Below are 23,010 nucleotides of genomic sequence, written 5' to 3' on the forward strand. Positions count from 1 at the left end.
GATGCACTTCTTATGACAAATGTAGTTATTGTAAGTCGCTTTGGATAAAAGCGTCTGCTAAACGCCCTAAATGTAAATGTAAATATGAAAACTCAGTCCCTCAAACCTTGTCATCAAAGATATTCCCACTGCTTTTTGCTCTATCTTGGAGGCATAGTTAATAGTTAACTAGCAATACACGGTCGTGTCCGGTACCAATGGGATTTCTTTCCAAAATAACCCATTTCTTGTTCTGACAACCCTGCTAGAAAAGTTTTATGGAGATTGTTTCAAGTGTCGATTGAAATCGACCCTTTTAAATATAGCTCCTTTAATGCCCATTGAACCTTTACAGTTTCTAAGGTCAAGGTGTGACGCATGAGATGGGCATGTCTTAGCCACTACGTTGCTTATACTATTATCCTTTAAAGCTGGTTTGTTACACATCTGATGAAATCTGTTTTCTATTTAATTATATATACAGGGCTGATAATGTCACTGCGTTAGAAGAGACAAAAACGGAGCATTTTATCAAGACACTCGCTTTGCACAGGTAACGGGTACAGTAAAATGCATACTTATTGTAAAAGTATATATATTATTTATCCGATAACGTGTTATTCAAACATTCTGTGGGGGTCTTATCTTCTTCGCTTGTGTCCTGCAGAATGCAAATGGGGCATGCCATCGCCGAAAAACTTCAGCAAAACAATCCAGAATCTGAGTAAGCTTAGCCAACCTAATAAATAGTCAATATAAAATATATTTTGTTGTTTTCCTATAAGTAGCACAGTAAAAGTATAATCGTTGATGTCCGCTGTTATAATATATTATACATTTTTACTTACTTTTTTCTTAATCTCTACACATTTCACATGACAGGAGCCTTGTATCAGTAATATCACAGTGTTGAATTAACTTGAACAACACGCCTCTTTCGTACAGATCGATAAAAGCAGTAAACGATCGCTGCATGGCCCTTTGTTCACAAATAAAAGATCTTCAGCAGGTAAGAAATTTTTGCCAAGAATGGATGTTATGTTTTTTTACCTAGTCTAATTTAATAAATGGCATTTATTGAAGCAACTTAGTTTGTGTCGTTTGTCGTTTAAATGTGGAGTTTTGGTGATTATTTAATTATTGCTGAATAACGTCCGGAAGATATTCCAAATGTCCGATATTCTGGAATACTGTCAGACATTTGTCCGCCCAAGAAAAAGTCTAGCGTGAACCCTGGATCTAAGTATACTTCAAATCCGAATCCACACTACATGTATCCATGAAATATGGAGGAGAATATAACCGTTGCTATGCATGTCGAGTTATGCTGAACTATACGTTTTCTATGGTGTATTCCTTTTTTTAAATAGTCTAATTAAAACTCACCACACTGTCACTGTTTGTTAACAGGAATCTAGAGATATGGGGGATCAAATCACAGACATAAGGAAGAAGCGACTCGGTACTTGTATAGTCTATCTTTCTCTGTTGGCTGTTCGCCCATAAATAGAGAAATCTTGCTTTTTCATTTAAACAACAGTTCATTGTAACCCATTGTACTAGTTATAGATCCCTGGCCCACTGTCCTTTTTTTAAACACAGAAAATGTATGTTCTTTATATTGTAGCTTTTAAATTATCAAAATGAAAGATGCACTTCTCCTCAAAATCTGAATGACACTGAAAAATGGGTGGTTTCCACAATCTTATTTGGTAATCATGTTGACTAACTATTTAATATTTTCCAAACATTTTCTCTACATCCTATTTATCCCATCTTTCATTGTGCTGTTAGAATCTACCATGTGAATCTCGGAACTTTGATTATTGTCAGTGGGGAGTCAGTCTCATTCAGGAATCCTTTGAGCAACAGTTGTGTTCCTCTGTAGAGCTGAAGCAGCTCACACGTGATCAGATGAAAGAGATGGAGCTTTTGAAGAAAAAGTACGAGCACCCGGAGTTTGAGAAATACAAAGCTGCCCAGCAGAAAGGCCAGTCCAACATTGAGAAGTACAAGACCATGACAGTTTTGACTCAGAACGTCTTGCGGGTACATTTATAGATATATATACTTGCATATAAAGATATTTAATATGAGGCTCAATTGAAAGTAAAAATGTAACAAGCATTTGCATTACCTTTTACAGGGAATTATTTTAGCCTGCAAAATCAATTGGTTGGATGACCCCAAACTCAAAGATATTGGCATGACCCTAGAAGATCTTCCCATAACAGACTGAAGAAAAAGGTTATTTGCATATTTATGAATTGTCACTGTAAATACTGGAATAAAATTATAGAAAGAAACTGTAGGTGTCCTCGTCATGTTTCCGGCAGGGGGCGATGTAGGGACATGAGACTGATAGCGTCCATATCCTGTAACGTCGGTGAAGAACTTTGGGGTTTGCACGTGTCTGTGTATTCCTATATTTTGGAATAGTTTTCTGCTTATTTTCGCAAACCCACAAATCCATCAATATGCCGAAGGTTAAGGCGGAAAAGAAAAGCCGGCAGCACCAAGAAATAAAGAACCAAGGTGCGTTTACATCTCATATAACGTTACCAAAGTCCTGTTGTTGCGCTTAGCTTACTAGCTCCTAGATATGCATCATAGATCAACTGATAATCTATATGTATCTACTAACTGTCACTCAAACCCGCTTCATTAAATCCTCTTTCCTTTGTTTTTTCATCATGTTGGTGTGAGTTAAACAAACGTGCTATTATGAACCACACAGGTATTATGTTCAACACTGGCATCGGCCAGCACATATTGAAGAATCCCTTGGTGGTCAACGGAATCATCGATAAGGTAGGCTCACCTTCTGACGTTAAATGGATCTCGACCAATTCCAAAACCTTATGAAAAACAAACGTACTGTGGTATTTCAGGCTGCCATCAGACCTACGGATATTGTTCTGGAGGTGGGACCAGGTACTGGAAACATGACAGTCAAACTTTTGGAGAAAGGCAAGAAGGTGAGTGTCGGTTAGCCAAAAAGGTAACGTTAACATAATCTGAAATAACGCTGGGATATGGAAGTTATTAACAAAACTTATTGTTTCTTTATGGTTTATGCATCTTGACATAAGCAATGTTGCACGCACCCTGTATGGCCGATGAGGAATTGCATCAACAAAATCAGAGTAAATATCGTCTATCATTGCTGCAGGTTGTAGCCTGTGAGTTGGACCTCAGATTGGTGGCTGAACTCCAGAAAAGAGTGCAATGCACGTGAGTAAAGGAATATGACATGGAACAATTTGTCTGAAAAGAAGAGTTTATTCCTAATTGTTTCCAAACAGTATATGATAACTCATTCTTGTTCAATTTGGCTGGTGTGTCGCATTATGATGGTCATTATTTGTACTTATTTCTACAGACCCCTGCAATCCAAACTTCAAATATTAGTAGGTGACGTGCTGAAAACAGACCTGCCTTTCTTTGACATTTGCGTCGCCAATTTACCATACCAGGTATGAACAAATCTGCCTAAAATTGAAAATATCCAAAACAAACATGTTTACATGTACGACAACCTAAGCAAATGTTTATTTTGCAGATTTCTTCACCATTTGTTTTCAAGCTTCTGCTACATAGGCCTTTCTTCCGGTAAGTAGACTCCCAAGAGGAGAATGAAGTCAATGTACCCCTTACCACAAATCTCACTCTGTGGACGCTAAATCCTCCCCACCGTTCAGGTGTGCAGTGTTGATGTTCCAGAGGGAGTTTGCCATGCGTTTAGTCGCCCAGCCTGGTGATAAGCTGTACTGCAGGCTGTCCATCAACACCCAGCTACTGGCTCGTGTTGACCATCTGATGAAGGTCAGACTCACAGCCAAGCAAATCCACAAGCTCACGTCTCGTACAGCTTTCTGCATTTAGAATGTTATCATCTCTGTGTAGATGAGGTTAGATTGTAGTGAGTACTCAGATGGACGCTCCCCTCTATGCATTCAGGTGGGGAAAAATAACTTCCGCCCTCCTCCTAAAGTGGAGTCCAGTGTGGTCAGAATAGAACCAAAGAACCCACCTCCTCCAGTTAACTTTCAGGTGAGTTACACACTTTAACACAAAGTTACAACTCTGATAGTGCCTCTGAGTTTTTTAGTTTGTAGTCTGTCATATATATATATATATATGTTTTATGTTTCATAATTATTTCAACAGGAATGGGACGGTCTGGTCAGAATTGCATTTGTGAGGAAAAACAAAACACTGAATTCCTCATTCAAGTAAGTGTTTGTGTGTGTGGGGTTGGTTTACGTTCACTCATCTATCCATGAGTACTGTTTCTGTGGAGGTAAACATAGAGAAAAATACATAACATTCACATTTTATTCCACAGGAGTAATTCAGTTGAACAACTTCTGGAGAAGAACTACAGAATTCACTGTTCTGTACACAGCATAGTAAGTAAACTATCTTCAGCTAGGTCACCATCTCATTCTGAAAACATCACCGGTTAAATGGGAAGGCAAACGCATGTCCTCTGCTCTTTTTCCCCCCCTTCATCTTCAATCCATGGTCTGTTCTATAACAGTAAAACACTGCTTGTTATCCTGCATATATCAGTATCAATTGAATTTGTTTACATAGAATGTATTTCCAGAAAAAAACATGCATTTCCTCACACCACTTAACAAGCAAAGTGTTTTGAGTCACGTGCACACTGGTTCATTTCTATAGGCGCGGGCAGTTATTTATAATGTTTGTGTGTGCTGCCAGGAAATCCCAGCGGACTTCAGCATTACCAAGAAGGTGGAGAGCGTCCTGGAGGAGGTGGAGTTCAGCGATAAGAGAGCCAGGACCATGGACATTGATGACTTCATGGTGTAAGTCTTAAGAGCAGGGTTCCACCCCGTAAGCTGGAAGCTTTCGTCGTCACCTTTATTTTGTCGATGGGAGCAAAGTTGATGCCAACTTCAACTGATAAAACGAGCTCTCGTGGTTTCAGGCCTGGCTGTCACCCGCCTCAATACCGGAGCACTCTGTAAAATTCAGACCCAGCTAAATATTTGCGTAAAATCTGAATGAATGATGACGGACACAATATGGTCCTAATCCCTTAATACATTACAAAACTAGGAACACTATTTTTACAATGAGTCCATTCAAAAGTGTGTGTGTGTGTGTGTGTGTGTGTGTGTGTGTGTGTGTGTGTGTGTGTGTGTGTGTGTGTGTGTGTGTGTGTGTGTGTGTGTGTGTGTGTGTGTGTGTGTGTGTGTGTGTGTGTGTGTGTGTGTGAGAGATGCAGACCGCAAGTGCGCACTTTGCAAGGCTGGGCACTTGAGCATTGATTGCTAAGGCCTTGTAAGGGTTTTTTCAGTGTTGGCTTGGCAATGTGAAGTTTATTTTCTTATCCTGTTAGTTTACCGTTAACAGAAAATAAATAAATACATTCTCTGAATCAATACTTGAGGCGATTTAATTGCAATTTTGTGGGAATATAGTTAACGTTGACTGCTTTTACATCAAGGATTATAATGCACCTTAGTGACGTTGATTCACAGTTGCCATTGATTAAAAAAAATAAGACGCTATAAAAAAAAATCAAATCTACTCAAGAGAAATTCACTCGTTTTCTTATTGTCCCCTACACTATTCTTTAATAGGTTAATACTTGGTGTTTAATCTGAGGACATGTCATCCTACACAGGTTGCTTCACGCATTCAACAAAGCTGGCATACACTTCTCCTAAATGGCGTAGACGCGTCGCCTCGGATCCCTTCACCAGAGAGCTGGGGGCTCTTCACCAGAGGATTTGGTGTGGGAGAAGCCTGGCTGGATAAGGCGTGTGAAGATAATCTTCCATCCCTGTCCCACTCCCCTTCACTCATCTCTTTGAACGGTGCTGGGGGAACAAAAACTTAAATATTAAAAGAATGTCAGTGGGAAACTACCATTTAGTTGATCAAATGTATTGTGGTTTGTATCAGCCAAAGCTGGAACTTTGATATGGACTATGCAGTTATGGGAAGCATTTAAACAGACATTGTATTCTGGTGGAAGCTAAATGGAGAGCACTGTGTTAAACTGTCCATGCTTCTGGAATTTTATGCTGTTGGGAGGCATTTAAATGATTCACGTTTTCTGGTGGTGAAGCTTTCCTGTAAATGTGCTCATATTGAGATTACGTGCTATAGTGTTGAGCTGTTAAAGACGTGGCTTGGAAAGTAACTGGGATGATTTAAGTTACTAAGTCAACTACTTCAGTTTGGACATCTTAATTCAGAAGATATTGTGGAACTGCAACTTTCTCACGGAAAATGCACTGTCCCTGTAGATGGTGCTGTCAACCTCACATTAATACTATGATCTCCATCATGCTCTCTTCAATAACCTGTCTGTGAAATTAACTTAAAGGTTGTATCAGCGATTCTGGTTGCCCTGACTTCCGTTGCGAGATTCCAAACGAACAGAGCCAGCTAGCCCCTCCCTCCCGTGTTTTGAAAATTATCATGAACATGCATGAAAATGCAACAGGAATTTGTAGCTACCACTTCGCGTGCACGAGCGCGAAACAGCACCCACCCCTTGTCTGTGATTGGTTGGAACACTGTTTATTTTGAGGTGTTTTTGTGAGCGATCTCTGAGCCTAGGCCACCTAGAGAGACGCGGTTTTTAGACAGCCTGCTTATGGGACGGGCAGCTAGCGGATCCTGAGGAAAAAGCGGATGAATGTGATACTTTGTTTCAATCAGAATCACTGATGCAACCTTTAATGACAATAAATGGCATGTTACGTCCAATCATTCAAGTGCAGCAAATGAAATGGGTCACTTTTTATTTCTTCATCCAGAGCAACATCTTCCACAGTAGATCAGTGGTAATCACTATACATTGTAGCTGTTTTTCTTCTATCACTATTATAACAAAGTGTTAAATGAGGGGGATGGAAACCTTTGTACAGTAGCATCTCAATGAGAGGGCGGCCACAAACACGTCATGGCACACAAAGCAGAAGCAACTACAGGTAGGAAGTCTACTGTCGACGTTTAAGACAATAAGAGGTGCATGGAAGGAAGTTACGAAGGATCAGCAAAACTTGATTCAAGTCTACTTCCAAACGGGTTTATAACTGGGGGGGGGGATTAAGGAGAGCTTCTAGTCCATGCCCTAGGTGGCTTTACTCTACAGTGCCAATCGGTTGGTGATGGATGGAAGCGTTGAGTAGTTTCACCAAGAGTGCACATCTCAACACATGGCAGTCGGAGTTAAAAAGGAAAACCCTTCGAAAATGTGCTGTAAACTTAAAAGGAGACCTAACTTAACTCTTGAAACAGGTTTCAAAAAGGAGGTACAAATATGTATGAAGGAAAACAGGACGTGGTATAGTCTAAACCAAACCGCCATGCAAGATAAAAAAAATCAACTGTAAAATAATTAAAAAAAGAAAAGTTCCATCATTACACCAGACAAGTCCCATGTCCTGAGGCATTGGAAGGCGGCTGTGCCAAACATCTAGTGGTTACATGTCTGTGCAGCCCGTAGATCTCTTCAGCCACCATGTCTACACAGCACGTGGCCTTTTGGGATTTATCTGCTTACTGGCTTGCTCTTCGTCCTGGAGTGCTGAGCGGAATGACTTCACTTTGTCTGAGAGAGAGAGAAAAAGTGGGAGAGATTGGTTTTAATCTTTGTTTTGTTGTTGAGCTGCCCAGTAGCTTTGGGCAAGAACAGTGTGATAATGCGTTTAGTCGTTGGCACCGTTATTACCTCGGAGTTCGGTGAGAATGTCTATCTTCTGGTCTAGGATCTGCTCCAGTTGGGTGGCATAGGTGTCCACGTCATAGTCCACCTCCTCTGTCATCTCCAGCAGCACCTTCTCATCCTCAAGCCACCGGATGGACTCCTGACACACACACACACACACACAATGAACAAAGCGGTTGAATGTAGGACGATATATTGCCGAAACATCCATCCATTTAGATATGGTGAATCAGTGTTCTCTGTGGCTGTACCTGGAAAACAGCCCGGTGGTCTTCCAGGACCTGCTCCTCCATCTCCCCCATCTGGGACACGGCCTCGTGGAAGGTGTACAGCTGAGGGGACATCTCCTCCCCCTAAGACCACACAGGGCAATCTCAATTATCTCCACACATGCAAGAGCACAGCCAGAAAAAAAAAAAAAACGTTTTGCAGATGTGAGATTAGTTGTATCATAGATTATGGGAATCATAGTAGTTTTTCCACAGGCCCCAGGGCTAGAGGCTTAGTTGTTACTAAGTCATACAGTTGCCTTTTGCTGCAACTATGGGAACAGTGTTGTCCACCGTGACTGATCAAATATTTGGCTCAAAGTAATTACACCTCTGAACCAATATGACACAACACTAATGGAAACCCTGCATTATTCAGGCTTTCCTTTCAACCGTAGTCAAGTCTTTATTTCACTGTGGACGTAGTTCAATGAATAGTCCATTTTCCCAGACAACTACTGTTTTGAACCGCTTCCTGTTAAATAAGTAAGTAAGCTTATGGTGTGTTTGAGATGCCTCGTACACCAGCCGCACGAGTTGCTCTGGTGACGTAATTTCCTGGCTTGTAGCACTTATAGCGTTCCCGTTTGTCTTTGTGATTCATTGGCTAGTCAGTTATTGTTAGCTACATTAGCCTCTCTAACAAACCAGCTCGAAAACAAACACAATTTTACATTGTATCGTACTCACAGCAAGACCGTGCAATGCATACGTTTATTACAGCATTTCAAAATCAACATTAAAATGACATGGTTCAAATAAAAAGTAAATACATCTCTTTACGGACACAGCCATTTTTGTTTGTCGAGTCGTACGCCGTACGATCAGCCTCACTGAACTCGGTATACTCTCAGAATCCCGAGTGGATCCGACCAAAAAGGGGGCGTGCCTCTGTGAAATGCAGCGAGAAAGCCGGGGCGATTTCCCACTTTGCAACTCGTGCGGGACACACCGTATCACCGACGAGAGGCAAGCCCACATTTGCCCAATTCTCCCCACCTCATGGGACGGGCTCCAGTCAGACACCAGGGTACTTACGTTCTGCTCACAGAGCAGTTTGAGGTCGTCCCTCTGGGGCGAGCTGCTCAGCCAGTCCTCGTCCAGCAGCTCCATCTGGTTGACCACATGGATGTTGGGTCGGACCCCCTCCATCACCTGGTTAGCGTCCACAGTGAGCTCCTTCACCCTGCCAATCAAAACCACCCGAGGACACATGTTTAACACACCTCTCATTAAAAAAAAGGCTGGCACCAAGTTTGGGGGGGGGGGAGATGGGGGTTGGAATGAGTGTTGTGACCACATTAAATAATAAATGTAAAGAAAAAAACATCACATATGCAATGGATGTCTTATGATAGCAATGAGACAGTGCAGATGCAGGGGCCATGTATGTTACAAGGGTCCTCAACGCCCGAACCACATCCGTCTCACTCCCTTTAGGGAGGGATCGCTCCGAGGGCGGCGGGGATCAAGGGAGACCCGTGGATATATCATCTCTGCCGCCCGCCAGGGATTCCCGCGTAAAGTGCTTAAGACTGACACCAAACTGGATTGCGTTTTTAATTAAAAAGGTGATATATTATACCACCGGGTGTGAGTGTGCCTAGCCGTTACGAGCCGTTTGGAGAATCTGCCTCTTCCGACATCCCAAGTGGGCGTGTCCACCTAGATGTATAACGGATGGAGGAGCAACGTTTGCTACAGTCCACGGGGTAGGCGGGCACGCCTGATCTATCCAGCACACATCTAGTGACATCTAGATGACATCACACACAGATTTTCAGAACTACTTGTAACGGCTAATCACACTCACAATATATCACCTTTGAGACTGACACCTTAGTGGATTGCATTGTTACTTAATGAGGCCGGACTGGTCTGAACTGGTACCAGCCCCCCTGTTCCAGACCTGCCTTGTGCGGCGCTTATGAACGAGCCCTGGCTGAGAGAGCTTATCCACGGGGAGTCCGTTAAACAAAAAGCTCATTCTGCACCATGCTACTTCGACTGCATTAGCAACACCAATACCTTGCTTATGCGGATTAGTGACGTCACCTGGAAGGTTGATTAGCTGACCGCAGTGACTTTCCTTTCAAAGTAGTAGGGAATCTGAAGGCTCAGTTATGGTTCCACGTTGACGCAATGACCACGCAGACGTGAACCCGTTTTTGTTCTGCGTCGAGCTTTAGTGAGCAGACAAATCACAGCCCTTGCAGCTGAGTCGCCTCGACCCGAGGTTACAATTTTTGGGAAGCGCACGTCAGGCCCTTGTGGTGGACGCAAGGACGTAATGGGTCCGTACACCCCCGTGCGTTGCGTCGACATGGAAGCATAACTAAGCCTTTAGTTCACCGTCATGGCTGTTCCTGGTACACTGCGGCCTCATTGCCGATGGTGACACGTAGAGAAGCCCCTCCCACAGCCAGACTGTGACTACCCCACAAGGAGAGACAACCACCCCAAGGCGCCCGCAGAAAGCCAAGGATGAAGGTGGAATGCAGGTCAACACAGGGTGGGGAGTCGATGTGCAGGTGGATGGAAGAAGAGGGAAAGCCAACACAGAAGCAGATGAAGGAGGTGTCTGTAGCAGCCAGGACCCAGAGCAATGGGTGGTGGGGATGGGGGGGTGCATGCTGTGTGTCTTATTTAGGATGATAGGGGGAATGCTTAACCTGCTAGGGGAGGTGGCGACAAAGTCATCATAGTCAAAGGTATTGGTGGGCGAGTGGTCAGGGCGACTGCCCTGGCCGCCCTGCTGGGAGAAGGGGATGTCTGAGGGGCTAATCCCGAACTCCTTGACTCTGCACCGAGGCAGCAAGCACACCAGGAGCACACACACACACACACACACACACACACACACACACACACACACACACACACACACACACACACACACACACACACACACACACACACACACACACACACACACACACACACCGGGAAAAAGAGAGCAGGGGAGAAAGAGAAGGGATACGACAGTCAGAAATCAACTACTGACAAGAGGAAACTTCATTTGACATGTCACCCGTTGAACTCGCTGGCCTTCGAGTCTATACATAATGACAACCAACTGGTCAACACGTCTATGCATAGACCTTATGGCTTTCGCCATCTTTGAGTATACGGTGTATAACTTGAAATGCAGACACAGTTGGAACCATCAAGTCATTTCGAATCGCTATACTCCAAATTCTTACCTGTTGGCGTAGCGTAGTGTGTTTAGCGTATTCTCACAGGAAGTCATACCGGGAGAGATGGTTGCAATCTATGCACAAAAGGAGACCATTCAGGACACTTCATACTGAAAGAGGCTCAAGTCTCTCAAATTGAAAGGACTCAAATGAAGAGTACTCAATAACGTCTACGTAGATGAGCAACATGTGGACGGTTGCACTGACCATGCATGTGCGCGAGTTCTCCCCGATGAAGGAGTCTCTGAGGACCTGTGTGAGTTTACTGGCTCTGAACGGGGTGTGGGGCTTGTTGAGGCCCAGCGCCCTGATGCATTCCTGATGGACGGACAAGGGGGGGGGGGGGGAAAAGAGAGAGAGAGAGAGAGAGAGAGAGAGAGAGAGAGAGAGAGAGAGAGAGAGAGAGAGAGAGAGAGAGAGAGAGAGAGAGAGAGAGAGAGAGAGAGAGAGAGAGAGAGAGAGAGAGAGAGAGAGAGAGAGAGAGAGAGAGAGAGAGAGAGAGAGAGAGAGAGAGAGAGAGAGAGAGAGAGAGAGAGAGAGAGAGAGAGAGAGAGAGAGACAGCGGTCAGCATCATACCATCCAGGGGATGAACTTCCTCAAGGGTACGACCAACGACAAAAAGTCCGAACAAACCCCTACACGTCACAAACGAAAAAATGTGAGGGACAATAATAATAATTTATCCTCTTTAATAATGGACTACTTATTAAAGAAATTGATAATGTGACAAAAAATAGAACCAAAAAAAGAACAAAAAAAAAAGCTCCCTTCGATTCTACGGTTGAAAATTAGCGTCCTACGCAGTGGTCTGATTGTAACATACTGAAGGCCCTCATTGACCAATCAGAATGGAGCATTCAACAAAGCGGCGTAATAAATCGACCTGAGGCGTCAGTGCGCCTGCAGCCTCAGGCGGCGCCCCCCCCTTGCGTACCTTGAGCGCCAGCAGGCTCTTGTTGATCTCGGCGCCCTCCAGGCGCGTCTGCCGGTCGGCGCTGGACGTGTCGGCGCCGCGCTCGTTCCCCGCCAGGTCGATGAGGGAGAACTTGCCGTGCATCTTGCCCTTCCGTCGCAGGATGATCTGGAAGACGGCGTGGCTACGCGACGAGTGGGCGTTGGCCGACGTCTGCCCCGACGTTCTGGAGCCGGGAGGGAGAGAGTCGAGGTTAGGGCGGTGAGGCGTGGCGGTTAGGGTTGGCCGGGTAAAGGGCTGATTACGGTTCCACGGTCGACGCAACGCAACGACCAAGCAGACGCTTCAACGCAGTCGTGAACCTGTTTTGGTTCTGCGTCGGGTTTTAGTGAGTGGACCAATCACAGCCCCTGCCGCTGCGTCGCCTCAACGCAAGGTTAGAAGGCCCTTGCTGTGGACGCAAGGAGGGTCCGGAAACCCCCCCTTGCGTTGCGTCGACGTGGAACCATAATCAGCCCTGGACAGACGGAGAAGGAGGATGGCCGGCGTACCTGCAGCTGTTGCCGATCTCTATCAGTTTGAGGACGTCTTCTGTGCATTTGACGTCCTTCTCCTGAAGGCCGACCACTTGGACCTGCTGTTTCCCGTCCTCCAGGACCCTCAGCTTGGTCTTATGGTTCAGCAGGTCGAATACCTGCAACACAAACGATGGTGGCCACTGTTTGTTATTGGATGACTTAATGGGCGTTCCGTTTCATGTCCTTTCCAGAGTAAAAGAACCCGTAAAGGTTGGGTGCCGATTGTGTACCTTGCCGCTGTAGATTTCAAAGAAGGTTGCGTACACTTGTAGATCTAGCTTTTTGTGGTTGGGTTTCTTCAACATGACAAACACGTCCCGTGCTGCAGGTCACACAAATAGGGACAGATAGATCCAGAAGTTAGATTTGGATTGAAGTGACAAAAACCGAAAAGATAATCAATTGGAAATGAATCATTTGAATCACATACCAGCTAATGCATAAACTCCCTTTGCACAATCCTGGTTCTTTCCAGAGAAATCGCCTCCCATAGTCTAAAATATCAAAAAACACAACATGAACACAATGATCCCAACATAAACCAAAAAATCTATATTCTGTAGGGATTGATAACATACACAAACTCATTTTTTTAGCTGATGAATCGACGGGATGATATAGCCTCAATGCATCATTATTTTAATAGCATGGTATATTGATCCAGAAATTAGCAACTCCAAACATGCAACTCACATGTGTTTTTCCACTTCCCGTCTGTCCATAGGCAAAGCAAGTGGCCATGCCCCTCTCAAAGATGGTCTCGACCAGCGGCCGGGCGGTGAACCTAGGAGGCGTGTCAGAGCTCACTCACTTCATCCAACTGTAGATTCAAACAACTACACCAGAGGAATATGAGGACGGTCTCTGCTGAGATAGCCGCAGCAACCGATTCCTGCATTGCTCGGTGCCATTAAGAAATCGGAACACATTCAGAAACATGGCAGCCGTCAAGCTGAACCGACCTGTAGACCATCTCGTTGGTGGTGCTGTCATCAAAGGTGTAGTCGAAGCGGAACGTTTGGTTCTCCAGGAAGCGGGTGAGGTCCACCTTCTGCTTGGGTTCGTGCACCATCACAACGTCTTTACTGGGAATGGTGATCACGTCCAGGTCCTTCATGGTCAACTCTGCAAGGCAGCGGTAGAGTCAATGGCAAAGACACAGATGCTATTGGAGGCCAACAGAGCCTTTAGTATCAGAGTAAGGGGTGATATCCGGCCGTACCCTTCTTGTTGAGCGGACGTTTCCTCACACAAACACATATTCTGTGCTCTTCAATCTGGAAAACGACAAAGATTAATTATTTGTTGGATGTAAAGAACAACCATTATTTATTTATTGTGTGTCTTATAACTTGTATCACACACACACACACACACACACACACACACACACACGCCTTTACAACAAGAACACCACCGCCAACAGGAAGGTGAATCTATGGAAACAGGGCTCCACTCACCAGATCTGCGGTGGTCAGAGGCCGGTAATCCAGGCTGGCTCTGAAATCTCTAATCATGTACATGATCTCATAGTTGGGGATGGTAGTATCCACCTCCTGAGAGAGTAAGCCCAAGAGAGGAGCCGGAGACGGGAGGAAGAGAGGATCTGTGAGTGCTGCTGCACTCTGTAGCAATATCAAACAATGGAACAATAGCTTGTTTGTGTTTCACCAGCAGTTTGCCATCGTGATCGTCTCCATCGCAATTTACATTCTATACAAAATCGAATATTTGGAGCGCTGATAATGACATGACATGACACTAGTAAAACATTATGTCGACAAATACATGATACAATGATATCGAAAAACACTTATTCTGGGTGTATCAGTGGGGGGCACAGACTAAATGTGATGGCCCAGCGGCCTGCCGGAAAGACCCGGTTTCACGCCCTGAAGGCCCCGTACCTGTGCCCTCTTCTCCCTGAGCTCCTGCTGCTGGATCCGCCGTCGCTCCCTCTTCTCCTGCAGCTTCTCCACCTCCTTCACGCAGTTCGATTTCCGCCTCGCTGCCATCCGGAATGGAACAAATAGTTAACTTGGGTCTTCTCCGTCGCCACGCCTTCAGTCTTTTTTTGAAGACCTGCTCTAGCATCCTTCCATGTTTGCATTGATCCCTGGCAAACGATTACAGCATTGTAAAACTCTTGTCTTGTTTGAGCCGAGGCTGTGGGAAGGCTTTGACCTCCGTCTTTGATTGCAGCTGTAACAACAGAGTGAGGAGCTGGCCTGGCACGTACTGACTCCAGTGCTGCCAGCCACTTTGAATATCTCTCCCTCCCCAACAGCGTCTTATGGACTGGATTCTTTCCCCACTTTTGTGGAATCAATTCATTTGCTGAATCATTCGGAATCACAAAATTATTTCTAAAAAGAAAAGAAAAAAGGCACCCATTGAATTGATTCCAATCCACCAGAATAACACCCGTCGATCCACCAATCTCAAGTTCACAGACGGCCCATAGAATCGGAGCTCAGAAGCGTCCACAGCACCAAGGTTACCCAAAGAAAGAAGGTGCAGGTGGTAAGAAAAACATCATTCTTGTTTGTGATTCTCTGGAGGGGTTGTTAAGGAAAAGGACCCCCCCCCCCCCCCCACCCGCTCCAAACCTGCCGCCCTGCTACGGGCCCCCTTCTCCAGGCCCCCACTGCTGGAGCCCAATCACTGGCTCCAGGCCCAGAGGACCTGACCGCCACAGGGATTAATAACCAGCTCTGACCCGGCCCGAGGAGGGGGCGAGTGGCTTCACTAGGCCACAAAGCAGCGGGAGAGGAGAGGGTTGCTCAGCAATGTTTGAGCGAAGGCAGGGGGGGGGGGGGGGGGGGGTGATGTTGGGGAGGGGGCTAAGGTTGTGCAGAGGGGTAGAGGGAGATGATAGTGATTGACGGTGTTTAAAAAAAGGATCAATGCAGTGGCACAGGTCTCCCTCTGTGTGCCCGCTTAGGCCTGTTGTGATTCAGCAGAATTAAGAAGAGTACCAGACACGCAGCCCGACAGCTGCGGCTGAAACCCTGTTTTTTTTCTTTCCCCTCCTAATTCCCAGAAAGCCTGTCTGCTGGATGGATTGAGCGTGTGCTACTTCACCACAGCCTATAAAAAAAATAAAAAATACATCCAGCAGACATTTTGGAAGCACTATACTTGACGTTATCTTATCGCCATTCTAACTGAAGCTCAATTGGAATCACCACGACGCGTTTAGGGTGAGATTAGAGGCAGTTGATACATACAAAGCTGTCCAAACTCCTTTCTGGTTAGAGGGCGAGGTGAGGACTCTGTGATAAACATGCAGTTAACAACACATTACAATCAGGTTGGTTACCTTTCCTAGAATAACATTGTAATAAAATACACAAAATAAATATAAACAAGGTTAAAAAGGTAGTGCAAATGCCCGATGGCACTCGCCATATTCCGGATTGGGCTTTATCGAATGCATATTCATATATCTTAAATGCATGACAGCATTGGTTTGCAAACTAACTATATGTGTTAGTGGGTGTATTCACCCACTTCTTGTGCTCAGGTAGAGAAACATTGAGGTTCTGTGGGCCAGAGACAATGAAATGAAGAGAGCATGAGGGTGTGTGTGTGTGTGTGTGTGTGTGTGTGTGTGTGTGTGTGTGTGTGTGTGTGTGTGTGTGTGTGTGTGTGTGTGTGTGTGTGTGTGTGTGTGTGTGTGTGTGTGTGTGTGTGTTACCATTCTGAAGCTGCTGGGCGGTCTGAGCTGGGGTAGGCTGGGCAGGCTGCTGGGCTGGGGGGGGTGGGGCCGGGGCTGGCTCTGGCTGCGGAGGCTGTGCTGCCCGGGCCCTGGTCGTCACCACTGGACCGCGACACGGCGGGGAGAGAGAAGCTTTTAGATCATGTGAACTACAGGGTCATATCCTGCTTTGAGGTGAAACCTGTACACATTTCAACCGTTCTCCCACCTCGGTTATCCCTGGATGGAGCTTCAATCTTGGAAGGCGCGATCGTCCGCCGATTCTGAAAGAAAGGGCATATGGTCATTAAATACTGAACAATAATGAGGTAAACCATATTCAGCACATTAGCCCGTTTCGCACACACTTATTTTCTATTTTTCCTAACAGTGTGCCAAATGTGTGCTGATTGTCCAGCAACCGTCAATGACATTTGACTTCCATCGTGCCCGAGTTCCATGTAGTAGAACCATAAATAGAACCGTAGCCACATGCAGGCTGGATTACAGCAGATTAGAGGGACCTCCTCGGTTCAACAGGGCTATTAACTGTGATGCTCAGGCAGCATTTTGGATGGCATGGTACCCTTAATACAGGATATAATCACCAAGGTAACAGATGTATAATTCGACCCAAATCATTGCATGGCGAGTCTCCCAGAGGTGTAGACAAACAACGCCCCACGCGACCTGTATGCACTTAGTAGGTCAGCCTGGGACCTTGTGGGGGAACTAATGCCCATATAAGGTTTCCAGTGGAGCCACTGAAGTACCAGAGAATGACAAAGACTAGCCGCTATCCACACTTAACTTGCTCTCCATCTGCAATTTCTTGATTCAAAATGAAAAACCCAAGAAATACGCATGAGCCTATCCAAACAAAGTTATAGAATTATATAAAGATGCGTATAGTGATCAAGATTCACGTGATATATCAGTTGGACACCAACCTAGATGTTTATATAATTAGGGTGGCTGTAATGTTTCTACAGTAAAGCCATAGGGCATATTCATATATAGATGGATAGAAAAGTTATTCATGCAGAGAGCTCAGTTAAGGCTGTCAACTGTTTTACAATGATGTCCTGTGTACTGACAACAAAGACGCACATCAAAAAAACAACAGATAAAAAATAGCAAATCAATGGAATTCAGTAAAATGAACAACCAGAGTAATCAGAGTATCAGAATAATATATAGGTTGTATGAAGTCGAGTTATGGGAATATGACCAGGAATTGATTCATGCCATTCTCCCCGGGCTGTCCTCTTTTCATTCAGATGCCATGGTCCCACCTTTGCGATTTTGTTGATTTTGACGGACGAAGGTGTGGGAGGAGGTGGCGTATCTGGGCTCGGTGCCATCTCCTCCTCCGGAGCCAAATCTGCATTTAGTGCAAATATACTCTCCAAGTCGATCTGCCAAACAGAAGCGGGGTTAAAATCTGAATTACATCATTTTCTTGTTAAAGCACTGCATTAACATCTGGAGTTCAACATCAGTGTGATCCCGCCTTCAGAAATGGAAACTAATGATGGGATCAGCTTGGGACAGGACAGGGCAGACGGCAGCATTTGCAGTCAAACGATCAGCTCAGCGGTCCACAATGTGCCAGCCAAACTCAATAATTGTCACCGGTTCAAAAGGCATAGCCATCAGACTTTACCCACAATCAGCCCGACTCTGGTTAATGTGCGAGTGCAGAACATGGCCCTTGGTGTTGTAGAACTGACAGTGCCTGTGATCTGCACAGCTCTTGGATGTCGTCAGATACATTATTCATCAACGGGAGTGAGCGTACAGAGGCCGCCGCCCCCCTTGCCGTGGCTCACGACGGCCAACGGTGTAGTACCTCTTTCCCTTTTGTGTCGCCATTTTCTATCCACTCCACGGTGACGCTCTCGTTGTCCTCGTTCAGGGAGGTCACCATGGCCTGGTGTATTCGCCCTGTTGATGGAGCAGAGTGGAGCCGTTTTTAGATCAGTGTGTTTAGGTAACAGACGTGCTGGTGGACCACTGTAGAGATTCTAAAAGGCAGCTTGTCAATGAAAAGTTATATAATATTATGCATTAAATGTATGTGCTCAACTGTTACTTACTTGATAATGATTCAGATTTTTGGGTACCAATTGGGGTTTTCTCAATAGAAAATGAAAGCCGACCGACACTGTTTTGTTGACAAATTGTAGCGTCATTGCATCTCGTTCGGCTTCAATCTGAGCCAATGACAGTACAATATGGGACAAAGGTGAGCTCTGTGGCTCAGCCTAACCAACGCTCTTTTGATGTTTTGAGTGTCATATAGAATGATGCCGTCAAAAGGGCCAAGGGGAGTGCTGTCATGTTCAGCTTTGAGTTCCTGAGGTTTCAGATGAAAGCAATACAATAAAAGGGCTGGCCTTGATGGAGCAGGCTCTCACCCTTAAGGTTTGGTAATGGCCCATCAGAGAGAACGTCCGATACAAGAGGCCAGCGCAGCAGCTGTAGCTAGACTTCTTGTCTCGCCCATCATAATGCCAGCTGCCAGGGGCAAAGCATCGATTCTCGTCCATCTGACTAAACCACAGGTTGTAAAACACCAACACGGACTAGGGAAATGGGGTGTTCCCGTATCCATTATTCAGAGAGAGGAGAGGGGAAATGAGCTTTGATGCTTTTACTGTTCTCCGTTTGGAACACCGTTTACAATAGCGCTACATGCAAGCAGACCAGAGGAACTGAGTGAACACAGAAAGCCTGGGGTATATTAAACCACTGGATTAGGGCTAATCTAATGTGAAATCAACTGCACTGTAGAATAATTGGTCTAAAAATACAGAAATAGTCTTTATTTATTATAACTGCCAGTGGCTGCAACTGTCTGTTTATGGTGAGAACATACCAGGCCTTATTAACAGGACATAATTAGGTTGAACATGGCAGTTTAAATGAAATAACAAGTCAACGCAAATAACCAATGTAAGCAGCTCCGACCTTTAGCAATAGAGGTAATACATTTTAATCCATTACAAAAATATATAATTAAATGCAGATTATAAATTACAACAGTGCATTCGTGATACGGTAGATTAGGGGGCTACTCTGGCAAGCAGCAGACCTGTAGTTGCTGACACACCACAGCACAACTTTTAAGAAATGAAAGCTGGAGCAGAGTGAGGTGTGAAAGGGACTGCGGCATTTTGGAAGAGACAGCCAGGCAATAACCCACACATCGCCAAAAATAAAAACACCAAATACCCTGGCATTATGTTATTTCCCAGTGACAACATTGTACATCTGTATGACAGTACAGAGCATTCAGTTAAGTATAGTATAGTGTAGTTTACTTCCATGTGAAAAGGGTAATTTTACATTGTGACCAACTGGTATGCTGCACATTTGACACACATTGACTTTACTGTCCAATCTAACCTAGATCTAATAAAAAGTGTTTACATTTAGTAGGTGGATATATAATATAGAATAAAAAAAGCAGCTAATAAAATAGAATACATTTTCTCAGATCCCTCCATGTATAATTCCAATATGCATCACATTTCTCCCCATCATCTTAAACCAGGTTACAGATTTCAGTGGCACGTTTAGTGTCAGTGATTATTATCTGTGATTATTTGTGATCAACACAACCTTGATGAGTCAGTCAGTCAACCAGCCCATCCATGAGTTTCATTGGATGTAAAACACCACCGTTTCAGAAGGCAGGGTGGCCAGTATAACCTGTTGTAGCGTGAGCACAACATTACCCAAGTATCCAGATGTCTTTTCGGTGCACATGGAGCCCCACTCTTTGGCTCCAAGCCTTGAGACCTAAAGTTTTCTCACTGTTAAATACGCCCCAGCAGCCCAGTAGGGTTGAGCTAAAGAATACTTCTTTCCATGGGGATCAACAGAATCTTCAAATTCTCTCTTGTGTAATGCTGGGATTTTGATCAAGCAGGCCAGATCAAGCCTTGATGTTAGTGACCCCCTGCTAACCTGGTGGTCACCTCCTATGTCTGAGGAGACACAAGCGGAGGAGAGTCTGCAGAGGAGAGATCGAGAGAGAGACTGCCAAGTACCCATTGACTAACAAAGGCACTTTGTCAGAACCTCTCTGACTAAAACAGGGGGAGATAACAACATAAGAAGAGTCTATGCCTATGCATAGAATGATGCGCATATCATGGGATGAAAAAGGCAAAAAAGATTGAGAAAAAGTCTTGGCAGAATCAAGGGAGCTGGAACAGATGGGGTGGCGTGCTGGTGCTTAATAGATTGACTCTGGCTTGCCTTCACCAGAGCCCATCCTACCCCCCATCGCTAGGGCAATCCCTACTCAGGGCACGTCACCAGCTAGCCAGAGACTAGACGAGTAGAACCTTTTCATGTTTACTTTTGACAGCTTGTTCAACCATTAACTTTAAAAGAGCGCCAACCCGTCCCCTCGAAAAATAATGAGCATGTTTCAGTTGAATGTAATCAACAGAAACAAACGACAAAGCTAATTTGCTTTGGTTATGTTGACTCAAACACAGCAGGGTGTTGCCTTTTTCGGTATGGGCGAGTTGATCAAATATCAACCTTTTATGCGCTCATTTTTACACACAGACATCATCCTCGGTTCATTTCATCCCGGGGCCACTTCGGTTTTCATCTATTGATTTAGCAAACCACATGATTCCATCAGAGACACAAGAAACACATTTACAAAGTATCTGGTCCAAGGAGCGGAAGTACCCCAGACTTTCTTTCACCACTTCTAAAGACCTCTTTAAATATCTGCCCAAGACATACATGTTAAACAACCACAAGGCCCTGCTCTTTAGTTCACTAAACCTTAGCTAAACGAAAGGATTACACTTTGGATTCTGACTCAGCCGGTCTATCTATTGGACCGTGGAACACGGTTCAACCAGGTCCAATGTATGAATGACATGGATCATGGACAAATGAGTTTGTATCCTAGCTAACACCGGTGAAGCATCCATCAGGGTATGTTGTCTCGGTGAGCACGATAGATCAGTTGGGTACGAGTGAGCTAACCTCCATCAGCCCTAATAGCTTTGGGTAGGCTTACCGCAAACCGAAGACTGCACATCTAATGCTAGCTAATAGGCTAACGCGTCAATATTATGATGGCTTCGATCAATGCCTTTTGTCTCGACTGTGTGTCCTACATCTTAAATGAAAAAAACTGGAGGCATCGCCAACGAAGCGAGGGGTGATCCCAATGAATTGACCGTAATCAAGTAGTTAGTACTAGTAAGTCAGTCCTCCCTGACATCCCTAGCGGTTAATGCTAACGGGCAGCTAACGCTAGCCTCTACATGATGCACTGCAGTCAACGACAACGGTTGCTGTCTTCCTCCGGCACAGCAACAAAGATAGTCACACAACTTTCACACACAAACACACACACATACACACCGAGGGCAAGGGAATAAACAGCACGGAACTTACCATCACTGCGCTTTATCTCCACATAAGTTCCCACGACAATTTTCCCAAAACAAGACGCCATGATGCATCACTTAAATGTTGAATTAAAAAAGGTCCAAATTGTTTCTGTATTCGAAATAGACCCAAGCAATCGCTGCTCGCCGTCTTTGAGGGAGGAAGATGCAGCGAGCAGCGGGAACCAACCGACGTCGAGCGAGCAGCCACGGACTACTTCCGTGAGGACGTTTTCAAAATAAAAGGCAAAAATGTACATTGATGATAGTATGGTTATTCTTTAAAATAATAAAGAAGTATGGTTATTCTTTAAAACAAGCAATGCAGTCTTTGGCGATTTCTTGTTTAGTATTCTCTTTTAGTTATGATATTACACATTCGGCGAGTTTGATATATTCATGATGTATGGCACTTTTGTAACTGGGAGAATCAGTCTTGAACTTTGCAGGATCTAGTTCTAGGACGGTGGTGTCATGCACACATCTCTTGTGGAGAGTTGAGTGTTATCATCATGATGTTGGTGATGATACAAACAGGAATATTTTTTGCAATGCGCACAGCAACCGGAAGAAATTTTTTGTCCCGTGTGGGGGAAGAAATATACATCTGATGATGCTTAACAGGTGCAAGACCTAAGTTAAGAGTTTTATTGAACTTAAATTCTCAAATCAGAGCCTAATACGTTTTATTAAATTAGCATTTACAAAATGCATGGACAAATAGAAGTCCTGTCTTGGACTTTTACATTGTGGTTAATTACAATAGTTTTTTTTTTTTTTATGACAACCATATATAAAATGATATATATAATTAATGTAATCATTAGTTATGTTCATCCTCCTCCTTGTATACTCTCTTTAGAGTTTTTACATGTTAGGTTCACAACATGCAGGACAGGGAATAATTATAATCAAAATAGACAGTGAATAAAGTGTTAGTTGATTGAGCTACTTAAACCCAACACGTTATAGAGATATGCACAATGTCAATATATTTACCATACCATATTAACTTATGGTCCTCATGGGCGAGGAGGATCAAATCAGATGCTAGTTCGATCCGCCGCTCCAGAGTGTTTAGGAGACCCTGAGCCAGACACCTAACCCTAAACTAACCCTAAACCATAACTTTGGATAAAAGCGTCTGCTAAATGCTCTAGAATGTAAATGTTAAAAGAAAGCTAATAACAAGGGCAGGTCCATCTGAGGCCTTCCAGTCATTAC

At 44.5% G+C, this 23,010-nt stretch overlaps 3 protein-coding genes across 6 annotated transcripts in view; 2 read left to right on the forward strand and 1 right to left on the reverse strand.

Annotated features, from left to right (window-relative positions):
• The window catches only part of cenph (centromere protein H), a 3,627-nt gene extending 1,305 nt beyond the window's left edge, over positions 1–2,322 (forward strand). Inside the window, exons 5-10 of the mRNA XM_056591897.1 lie at positions 464–532; positions 647–703; positions 925–988; positions 1,390–1,441; positions 1,868–2,028; positions 2,126–2,322. Coding sequence (XP_056447872.1) covers positions 464–532; positions 647–703; positions 925–988; positions 1,390–1,441; positions 1,868–2,028; positions 2,126–2,218 — 496 coding nt within the window. The 3' untranslated portion in view covers positions 2,219–2,322. The remainder of the gene's footprint in view (positions 1–463; positions 533–646; positions 704–924; positions 989–1,389; positions 1,442–1,867; positions 2,029–2,125) is intronic.
• Positions 2,323–2,430: 108 nt separating this feature from the next.
• On the forward strand, positions 2,431–6,686 carry dimt1l (DIM1 dimethyladenosine transferase 1-like (S. cerevisiae)). Its single transcript, XM_056591896.1, has 12 exons — positions 2,431–2,514; positions 2,717–2,790; positions 2,871–2,957; positions 3,152–3,213; positions 3,362–3,455; positions 3,542–3,591; positions 3,681–3,804; positions 3,940–4,032; positions 4,150–4,214; positions 4,328–4,391; positions 4,708–4,814; positions 5,639–6,686. The coding sequence occupies exons 1-12, from the start codon at positions 2,457–2,459 to the stop codon at positions 5,679–5,681; spliced, it is 921 nt and encodes a 306-aa protein (XP_056447871.1). The 5' UTR covers positions 2,431–2,456; the 3' UTR covers positions 5,682–6,686.
• Positions 6,687–7,397: 711 nt separating this feature from the next.
• On the reverse strand, positions 7,398–22,002 carry kif2a (kinesin family member 2a). Of its 4 annotated transcripts, XM_056591892.1 has the most exons (22): positions 21,794–22,002; positions 18,207–18,301; positions 17,650–17,772; positions 16,584–16,638; positions 16,355–16,477; positions 15,885–15,929; positions 14,562–14,662; positions 14,115–14,210; positions 13,877–13,931; positions 13,617–13,779; positions 13,348–13,438; positions 13,085–13,148; positions 12,885–12,976; positions 12,628–12,770; positions 12,098–12,302; positions 11,370–11,480; positions 11,169–11,236; positions 10,638–10,766; positions 9,004–9,151; positions 7,948–8,049; positions 7,700–7,835; positions 7,398–7,579 (listed from the first exon to the last, which is right to left on the reverse strand). In XM_056591892.1, exons 1-22 carry the CDS (start codon positions 21,852–21,854, stop codon positions 7,494–7,496), a joined length of 2,292 nt encoding a protein of 763 aa, XP_056447867.1. In that variant the 5' UTR covers positions 21,855–22,002; the 3' UTR covers positions 7,398–7,493. The 4 variants fall into 4 exon arrangements, with proteins under 4 accessions (XP_056447867.1, XP_056447868.1, XP_056447869.1 ...); XM_056591893.1 differs by lacking the exon at positions 15,885–15,929; XM_056591894.1 differs by lacking the exon at positions 10,638–10,766.
• Between the last annotated feature and the right edge of the window lie 1,008 nt (positions 22,003–23,010).

The sequence above is a fragment of the Gadus chalcogrammus genome, chromosome 6, assembly GCF_026213295.1.
Source record: "Gadus chalcogrammus isolate NIFS_2021 chromosome 6, NIFS_Gcha_1.0, whole genome shotgun sequence".
NCBI classification, from domain to species: Eukaryota; Metazoa; Chordata; class Actinopteri; order Gadiformes; family Gadidae; genus Gadus; species Gadus chalcogrammus.